General features: G+C 47.9%; 1 protein-coding gene across 4 annotated transcripts in view; it reads left to right on the top strand.

Annotated features, from left to right (window-relative positions):
- The window catches only part of Tmem255b (transmembrane protein 255B), a 28,529-nt gene that overhangs the window by 8,195 nt on the left and 10,894 nt on the right, over positions 1-9,440 (top strand). For 3 of the 4 annotated variants that reach the window (XM_050136593.1, XM_050136592.1, XM_050136589.1), the window contains exons 4-6: positions 5,833-5,922; positions 7,288-7,368; positions 8,244-8,329. In XM_050136593.1, the coding sequence (XP_049992550.1) occupies positions 5,833-5,922; positions 7,288-7,368; positions 8,244-8,329 (257 nt within the window). The remainder of the gene's footprint in view (positions 1-5,832; positions 5,923-7,287; positions 7,369-8,243; positions 8,330-9,440) is intronic. The other variant, XM_050136590.1, reaches the window with a different exon arrangement.

The raw sequence follows: 9,440 nt of genomic DNA, 5'->3' as shown, positions 1-9,440 counted from the left end.
TCTCTCCCTCTCTCCCTCTCTCCCTCCTTCCCTCCCTCCCTCTTTCCCTCTCTCCCTCCATCCCTTCATCCCCCCCTCTCCTTTTCTTTTTTTGTTTTTCCAAGGCAAGGCTTCTTTGTTTAGTTCTGACTGTCCTGGAACTCACTCTGTAGACCAGGCTGGTCTAGAACTCAGAGCTCTGCCTGCCTCTGCCTCCTGAGTGCTGGGATTAAAGGCGTGTGCCACCACCTCTTGTCCTCTTTCTACTCTACAAAACCTTACTCAAGTGGTCTAGCTAACCATCTTTCTTTTTCTTTACACACATTAGAGTCATTTAATTTCCTTTCACAACTATATTCAAGGTGCATGCTGCAGTTTGTGATTAATTATGTAAACTACATGATCAAGGAACTTGGACCTAATCTTGGGTGTAGAGACATAATTGTTTTCTTTAGCCATCAGCCTGTTCTTCCATAGGTAGAATTCATGGGTATACAATGCAGGAAGCTTCCTTGTTCTTGTTTTCTATCCTTGGCAAGTCTCACATCTAGGAAAAGGGAAAGGTGACTTCTAGCCTTATTTTTTCTTTCTTGTATCTCTTATTAGAGCAATTGACAGAACAACCTAAACTATTTCATTAATTGTCAATACTAATTGTCCTAACCACCTGTATCTTTAAATCATTAATACAACTAAGCATCATTGCTCTGTAAAAATTATTATGATCTGTGAGTATATTGTCCAGTGAGGAAGGGGGGTTTCCATGAATCAATCACACTATACTAGATACATTGGGATTCTTTTACATAGTAACTACACCATGCCAAATAAAGTAGACACATGATAGCAGTGGGCAGGAGAAGGCACAGCAGAAGCAAGGGGAACTCTGGAGACAATCCCCCTGGGGCCCTCTCTCTCCAGGGTGCACCCATAGCAACCGTGCTATGCTATCTGATGAGTGGTACTCCATAATATCCATTGCTGACTGCAGCTCCTCTGACATGGCCACTGCCAGTGGATGGCTTGCTTACAGTTTCAGAGGTTGAGTCCATGATCAACATGGAGGTGTGTATGGCCTTAGGCACAGGAAGACAAGGTGATGGAGAAGTAGCTGAGAGCTTACATCTGATCCTCAAGCAGAGGTGAGAGGAGGGAGAGAGAGCTAACTGAAGATGGTGTGGCATTTTGGAGCCTCTAAGCCCACTTTCAATGACACACCACCTCCAATGAGGCTGCATCTCTTATCCTTCCCAAGTAGTTTTGCCAACTGCAGACCGAGCATTCAAATATGTGAGCATATGGGGGGCTTTCTTATTCAGACCAACACAATAATAGACATTTAGATGATGCTGTTTGTCCAAGTTCAGAGAGTATTAGCAGCCATGCATAGTACAGGGGACTATAGACTATATTTGTTGGTGCGCTGCTGTGGATTATTGCTGTAAAAATAAGTGGTTATAGCTTCTGTGTGAGTCCTGGTGGGGTGCTCTGGGGATCCCCTCAGTCTCCAGTCCTCAATTCCCTGTGTCCTCCAGGGCTAGGATTACAGGTACTCAACACCATGTCTCAATTTACACAGGCTCTGGGGATCTGAAATCAGGTCCTCGTGCTTGTGTGGCAGGCGCTTTACTGGCTGTGCTAACTTGCTAGGCCCAGTTTTCAACTTTGGTGGAGGTTAACACTTCCATTTCCTTCAGGCTTTTGATCTACTTTAGTTTGGTTATGTATGATGTGAAGTAGAGCATCCAGAAATTCCTTTGTGCTTTCCTCATAGTATGAACATTTTGGAATCCATTTTTTAAAAAATATTTATTTATTCATTATGTATGCAATATTCTGTCTGCGTGTATGCCTGCAGGCCAGAAGAGGGCACCAGACCTCATCACAGATGGTTGTGAGCCACCATGTGGTTGCTGGGAATTGAACTTAGGACCTTTGGAAGAGCAGGCAATGCTCTTAACCACTGAGCCATCTCTTCAGCCCCTGGAATCCATTTTCAAAGTAACTATAAAATATTAACTTCTCTCATTTTTTTAAAAATTAAAACATAATTATGGCATTTTACCCCATCCCTTTCCTCCCTCCAACCCCGCCCATGTAAACTTAATCTTATTGCTCCCATATTATATATACATATATAATCTATAACCTGCTAAGTCCGTTCAGTGTTGCTTGTATGTATACCCTTTCAGGGCTGACCACTTGTTATTGGATAATCATTTGGGGGGCTCATCCCTAGGGAAGGCTAATTGTCATGTCACTCTTTCAGTGTATCTTGGTGTGCTGGATATGTCTTTGCCAACTTGACACAAGATGAAGTCATCTGAGCTAAGGAACCTCAAGTAAATGCTTTCATAAGATCAGGCTTTAGGGCATCTTCTTAATTAGTTTTATGGGGAAGGCCCAGTCCATGGGCAGGGCAGGTACCTGAGGGAGTATCTAGCACACAGCTGGCTACAGTGAGCCTTCAGAAATAGGGGCCATTATGTTGTGTCTCCAATGGGGAATTTAGGTTGTTCCAGGGGATGGTAGCAGGCCAGGGCAGCTTTAGCCAAGGAGAGCTATGTCCCAGCTGTGTGGAATGATTTTCTTTTGATTTCTCTTTGTTTTAAAGTTGTGCTATAGAGAGTTGTAAGCATCTGTAAAAGCAGACAGAATGGCACAATGTCTGCATGTATCCCACCAGCTATCAGCAGGTTCAGAACGAATCTGTTTCCTTCTGTACTTCCCTTCCCATGGGAGGTTGAGGCAAACCCCAGATGCTGATTCCATTTGTGCCTGCTCCAATCTGTCCACTCTAGGGGTGAAATCTAATTAGAAACGATTTCACCATTATCTCTGCTTATGATTATGGCAATCTCCAGTGGAAGCCGAAGGAGGACTCAGAGGGAGGGCTCTTCTACAGTGAGGAGGACAAGTCACATTCCCTGGGGAGGGATTCTGCCACCTGCCAAGCTTTCCAAAGCATTACCCCTTCCCTTCCTACTTCCCTTCACTCAGTAGCTCTCAGCATCCACCTGACTCAGAGATGGTGCTTCTGTCTTTCTCTCTCTCTCTGTCTCTCTCTCTGTCTTTCTGCCTCTATCTCTTTCTCTTAATTTCTCTTTTTGTCTTTGTCTTTCTGTTTCTCTCTTCCTCTCACACACTTTCTGTGTTTCTGTTTCTCTTCCTCTTTCTGTATGTTTCTGTTTATCACTCCCCCATCATTCTCTCTTTCAGACTGGCACACTGAAGGGTTTCTTTCCATTTTGTCACATACGTCCATGGGATGCTGGGGGAGGGGAATGACTATCTTTTTCTCTCGTGCACTTTGACTTGGACCCAGCTCAGTCATTCACCAACTGTGTGGACTACACTGTCTCAGATGGCAAGGGGATTTCCAGGCATCGTCATGGCTGGAGCAGAAATACTGGCTTCCTGTACATAGAACACAGGTGTGCCCAGCTGTGGCTCTGTTTTTGGAAGGGCTGAGTTCTCCAAACCTTGATCCAGAAAGCAGGCAGCATTTGTGCAGCCATTTTTTTCAGCACCTGGAACAGCTCCCAGCACTGAGCTGGTGACAAGTGTCTGTGCTGGGCACTGATGGGGTTGGAGACCCAACACCTGCTATCTATCTGATGGTCCTTGTTCATCAGAGGGTGCTGCTTTCTCCCCAGATGTGCGGGTAACCCACCCGCCCTCAGTCTCTGTGGTGTGCTGCCTCCTTGTCCCCTTTGTCTAGTACTTGAGCCTAGCCTCTAGCCGTGGCCACCTCCTGCTATCCTGGGATGACTGGCGACCTAGAAGGTCTTTAGACAACAGAGTGCTGGTTAGGGTAATCCACCCTGATTGGCTGGCAGGAACTGTGGAGGAAAGCAGCCAGCATTGGCCAATCCAGAGGCTTCAGGATGAGATGTCCACACCAGGAAAGGCTGTGAAGCCATATGCCTGACGGACTGTGACTGGGTGGGTGGCAATGTGGAGGATGGAGAGGGGTCCTCATCAGTGTGAAATTCACAGGGATTGAGGATGTGGAAGTGACAGACTGGCTGTGTGATGTTGTGCTGGGGTCATGTCCCAGGCATGCATGTGGCACATCTTGGCAGTTCCCTGTGAAAGGAGTCTAGTGTCTCCTAGGCAACTGTCATGGATCTTCACCATGCTGTGTGCTCGGATGCTGGGCACAATGCTAAGGACCCTGGGGCTGAGATCTGTTTTTAGGCTCTTGGCCTCCTGCTGACTGCTTGTTAATCGACCTGCTGTGCAGGCTGAGGGGGTGTGACAGCTCCAGCTGGGTGCAGGTGCAGGTGCAGGTGCAGGTGCAGGATACAGGCCGCACACATAGGAGAACTTGGCTGGCAGGATGCCTCTGACCTTGCCTTCCTTACAGCAGAGTTCTGTCTTTTGGGTTCATGTCAAACAAACTGAGATGAGTGAGGAGGGAGTGGCAGAGGACACCGAGGACAGTGTCGGCATCAGCAGAGGGCAACTACACCACCAATGCATGGCCGGCCCCGTGCCCGAGAGTTCTGATGCTACCCTGGGGCTAAAGAGAGCTGCTTTTGCTTGCTATACTTGCTATTTCTTTCCTTCCTTCCTTCCTTCCTTCCTTCCTTCCTTCCTTCCTTCCTTCCTTCCTTCCTTCCTTCTTTTTCTTTTCTTTTTTGACAAGGTCTTACTGTTTAACTTAGTCTAGCCTCAAACTCACTTTATAGACCAGGCTGGCCTTGAACTCACAGAGATGCTCTGCCATCTGCCTCCCAAGGGCTGGGATCATAGGTGTGTACCACCACAAATGGCCTTTGCTTGCTGTTTCTCTGTGGCTGCCTCTCTCTTCTCTGTGGCTGGTAATTCCCAATGGCTTTGTGCATCTCCCAGGACTGAGCACTAACTCCATGCATTGAACAGATTTCTCCTGGTTGGGAAGGAACTGCAGACAGGGAGAGTGCTCACACGCATGTTTTAGAAGGCGTAAACACCTGGGGAACTCTCAGGAAGGAAATGTAGGTTTATTTATTTTTTTCTTTTTGAGATAGGATCTCACTGGGTAGTTGGGGCTGCCTTGAAATCACAATCTTCCTGCCTCATCCTCCTGGGCACTGGGATTAAGAGTGTGCTGCCACACTTAGGTCCAGGAGTCCCTTGAGTTTGTTTTCCTGCCTGTTAATCTGGAGCTGTGTCATAAGAAAAACTGAAATAAGAGGGGCTTCACCCTCATAGTCAGAGAAATGTAAATTGAGGCAAGCATCTTTTTTTTTTTTCACCATTTCATGTCATTCTTGGTGCACGGAAGTGGACATTCTATTGTTGATGGCTAAGTGTGTTTATAGGATAGTGTATCATTTCCTTGTGAAAATTTTAAAGTGCAAAGAATCCAAGTATGCTACATGTCAAAGTACTGGGTTAATATATGTTCAAAGAATTTATCCTATAGAAACACCCATTTGTGAACCCATACAATTTTATAGTGACTAGCTTTTGGAATCTCTACAGCAGACAGTTTAAACATCATGGGCAGACACTTAGTAGCCTGTAGCCACATGTGTCTAAGGGGCCCTGCAGGCCAGGACTGGTACAGATGAATCTAGTTATGTTAAAGGCCCAGGGCAATTATTCATATATACTCATGAAAATGAGACACATTGCATTTGGGTGTGCAGAGGCGAGGCATAGAGAATATGCATGCAGTGGTTGCCCCTTGTGTCTCGTGGTGCAGAACCCACAGTGCCCCACATGGATGAGTATGTGGCTGAGACACTGGCTGGTGGAAGTAAAGCCATGGCGGTCTGGCCAGGAGGTACAAACATCCACCTCTGAATGCGTCCAAGGCTGCTTTTAGGCTGAGACCCACCCTCCTCTCTCTTCTTCTCCTAGTTGGTGGCGGCCATTGTCTTCATCAGTTTTGGTGTCGTGGCGGCCTTCTGCTGTGCCATAGTCGATGGCGTGTTTGCAGCACGGCACATTGTGAGTACCACCTTCCACTGGTGCAGTCTGTCTCTAGGGCTCAACGTCCATGTGGAAAACAAAACTTGTCACAGGGCCCAACTCTGACATCTTCACACTGGCTTCAACCAAGCTGCCACAGCTGGCCTTCCTTTTCTTGCCGAGTCTGACTCTGCAACTCGAAGCCTCAGCCTCCCACAGGTCACACACATAAGCGACACAGTAAGCGCAAACACAAACCCCACACAGAAGGCACAAATAATAGCCACACACAGCAAATACAAATACCACACACAGCAGGCACAAACACACATGCCACACACAGCAGACATAAACACTACCACACACAGAAGGCACAAACACCCGCCATACACAGAAGACACAAACATATACCGGGAAGTCCACTGGGGAAGAAGGATCTGAGTCTTGTCATATTGTGATGAAGACCGTATAAATCTGACCACCCTGAAGCTAGCTCTCTACCTGTCTTCACTGACTCCTTGTATCTCTAATCGCTATCCTGCCTGCTCCCCTCATGTACCACCTGGTGCCAATAGGCCTACCTCCTGTCTGAACCCATCCACGCCCAGCCTGGCATACAGGTGCTATGCTCCACCATCGCTGCTGCCTGTGACTCCTGAGTTACTCTTTGTCTGCTGCCGGAATGACTCGTGGTTTCTAGACACCTCTTAGGTCAGGAGAAGTGGTTTGAGAGACCCCACTGATACACAGTAAAGAACCCAAAGAAGCATTTCTGGATTATATGGCTTCTATGGCACTTCACAGGTCCAGGCACAAGCTGCCTTCTGCCTTAGCAGCTGTAGAAGCTGCCCTGCTTGGCGCTCCACCCCAATTCACTCACCCACAGCTCTCCCTTTCCTTGGCTTCCTCGGGGTTCCACACTGTGTTGGGTCCATGAATGTCAGGGACACAGGAGTGGGGACGCGGTGAGCTAGGAATGGATGAGCTCATGTCAAGGGGTGGGGTGTGGCAAAGAGACAGAGGCTTGAATGACGACTGGAAGAATAGATGGGGAGTCTGGATGAATGAGTGGATCAGTCCCAAATCTTCCTTCTTCCCTTCCTAGTAGAAGGAACTCATTTTGCTTTTAGGAAGAGAAAAGCCTAGTGCCCCTGGCGAGGTATAGAATACCTCTTTGCCCATTCAGTCCCATTCCCCTTGTCCCTGTGCTGATGTGTGTGCCCAGCAGATAGATGGAGGATGTCTGTAATTCTCTCTTCAGCAACCTTCTGGATGCCACACACAATACTATGGCATGCAATAATTCTTGTGGCCTTGGTTCAGCTCCAGTCCGTGGACAGTAAGCATGAGATGGCCACTCCGGTTGGTGATGACCAGTCTACTCATCTACATTTATTTCTCTAGGAACCTAGGCCTCTCAGCACAGGACGGTGCCAGTTTTACTCCAGTGGGACTGGGTACCTGTATGACGTCTATCAAACAGAGGTGAGCCCCTTTGGGCAGTGTGGCTTCCATATCCCCCCAAGTCTTCTGGGTCTGATTAAAATGGCTGTCTTGGTTCTCACAGAACATCCCATTGCGTGGGTATCAAGGCGTTGACAGCTAGGAGCTAGCCTTGACAGTCCAATGCACAGTGCCGTTCTCGGGAACCGCAGCTGCACACTTTCCTCTTGGACACAGCGTTAGGGCTCATCCGTCCAGGGCTGTGTGGTCAATTAGCATTTCAATTAGCATGTTCACTGATTTAATCACTGCGACAACACATATGCAGTGTTCAAGGACTGGGGACAGCTGTAGCGTGACCTCACTCTTTTGTTAAGTGAGATGCCAGGAAGGACAAGTGTGCACAGCAGCTGACCTATGACACCAGCCCAGGTGGGCGCTGGCATGCGGCTCAGTTGGACTGTCTACACCAACACTATGGGGATGTGTGTGCTTAGATAAATAAGGCTGCTCACACAGAGTGCCAGTGCCAAGTAGGGGCAGGAATCAGCAAGTGGGTACCAGATTCTCATCTCGGTCTGTTCTTGGGGTCTTCAGACCTGCAGAACACTGAAAAGGCATGTGCTGGACATTCCAGAAACGAGATGCCAATGTTAGGTGCTTGGGGGATGTGGGTGGGGATTCTGACAGCCCTGCCTTGCCCAGTCCTGTTCTGATCTGCCTAGTGCTGTCCTATCCAGTCCCATCTTGCCCTGCTCTGCCCAGTCCGGTCCTATGTCCTGCCCTGCCCCACCCTGCCAGGAGTCAGAGAAGGGTCCTGGTAGTGCAGCCCTGCTTCTGGTCAGGGCAAGGTCTTGGACCCAGGCTGCCTGCTGTCTATGCAGAATAAAGTATGGACCTGCCTGTCTCTGCCCCAGGTCACCTGCTACTCCCTGAGCGGAAGGTGCCAGCTGAGAGTGAGGAGCAACACCTGCTATTGCTGTGACCTCTATGCTTGCGGGAGGTAAGGCACATCAGGAGCCCGTGCGCACCCCCCCCCCACCTGCACCCATTTCTCCTTTCCTATATCTACTTGTGTTTTCTACGTCTTTCTCTGGATCTAGTTTCAGCAGTGAAAAAGTGGATTCTGAGTGATCGGGCCACCACCCAAGAGCACACACAGAGTGTGGAAGTTCTGAAACCTGGCCTGGCCCCTGTTTGTCACACACTTGAGGCAGTTGACTATCAGGTGGCCACCAGTACATCCCAGTCCTGCTCCCTCTCAGGGGTGAGACCCACCTGCAGCTTTCTGTTAGGATAGGATACACATGGAAAACGGGAACACAAAATGCTTGCTTATTAATTTGGCATGGGAGGTAGCTCAGCCACCATCCTAGCTGGCTATTAAGGGTCCAGGGTTAGTGAGTTGGAATATCCTGTGTCCACTTTCCACTGCATTGTGAGGCCTGGTGGAGACTCCTTGGCCAGCCCCATCAAAGGTAGATGGATCCTCAGAGAAGTAGAGAGGTCTCTAACTCAGTGTAGGGCTGAGACTAGATTAAAACTGTCGTTGGGCTCCGGTTGTGATTTAGGGTCAGAGCTATGATTAGCTTTGGATCTAGGTTAATCCTATTGTTAGATGGCATTGATGTTTGGCATTAGGGTTATGGCTATGGCTATGCTTAGGTTAAGTTTAGGGCTAGGATATGGGTTAGGGTTGGTTACAGGATTGTGGTTATATTTGGAATTAAGTCTGTGGTCATATTTTGTTTGGGACCATAGAGATATATGAAAGGTTAGGGTTGATATTGGAGTTGAGGTTTAGGAGCTAGGATTAAGGTTAGGAGTTAGACATTAGGGTCGAGAAGTTTTGTTCTAGTTTTGGGTTAGAGCTAGGGTTGAAGTTTGGTTAAGGGATAGGGCCAGGACTTGTCCTAGGTTTAAATCTGGGGCTGGCACTGGCTTGTAGGTATGGTTATGGTCACAGTTAGAGTTTAGGATTAGAATTGGTTTTGGAATTAGCTTTGGAATTGTGTTGGTTTCTGAATTCTGGTTTAAGATTGGTGTTAGGTTTGACACTGGATTTAAACTTAGTTGTGGGATTAGTGGTTATTGTTGGGATAACCTAGTGAAGG

The sequence above is a fragment of the Alexandromys fortis genome, unplaced genomic scaffold (assembly GCF_014885135.2).
Source record: "Alexandromys fortis isolate MF-2015 unplaced genomic scaffold, M_Fortis_MF-2015_v1.1 scaffold_3, whole genome shotgun sequence".
Taxonomy (NCBI): Eukaryota; Metazoa; Chordata; class Mammalia; order Rodentia; family Cricetidae; genus Alexandromys; species Alexandromys fortis.
The sequence above is the reverse complement of the archived record's forward strand: the minus strand, read 5'-3'. Positions and strand labels throughout refer to the sequence as shown.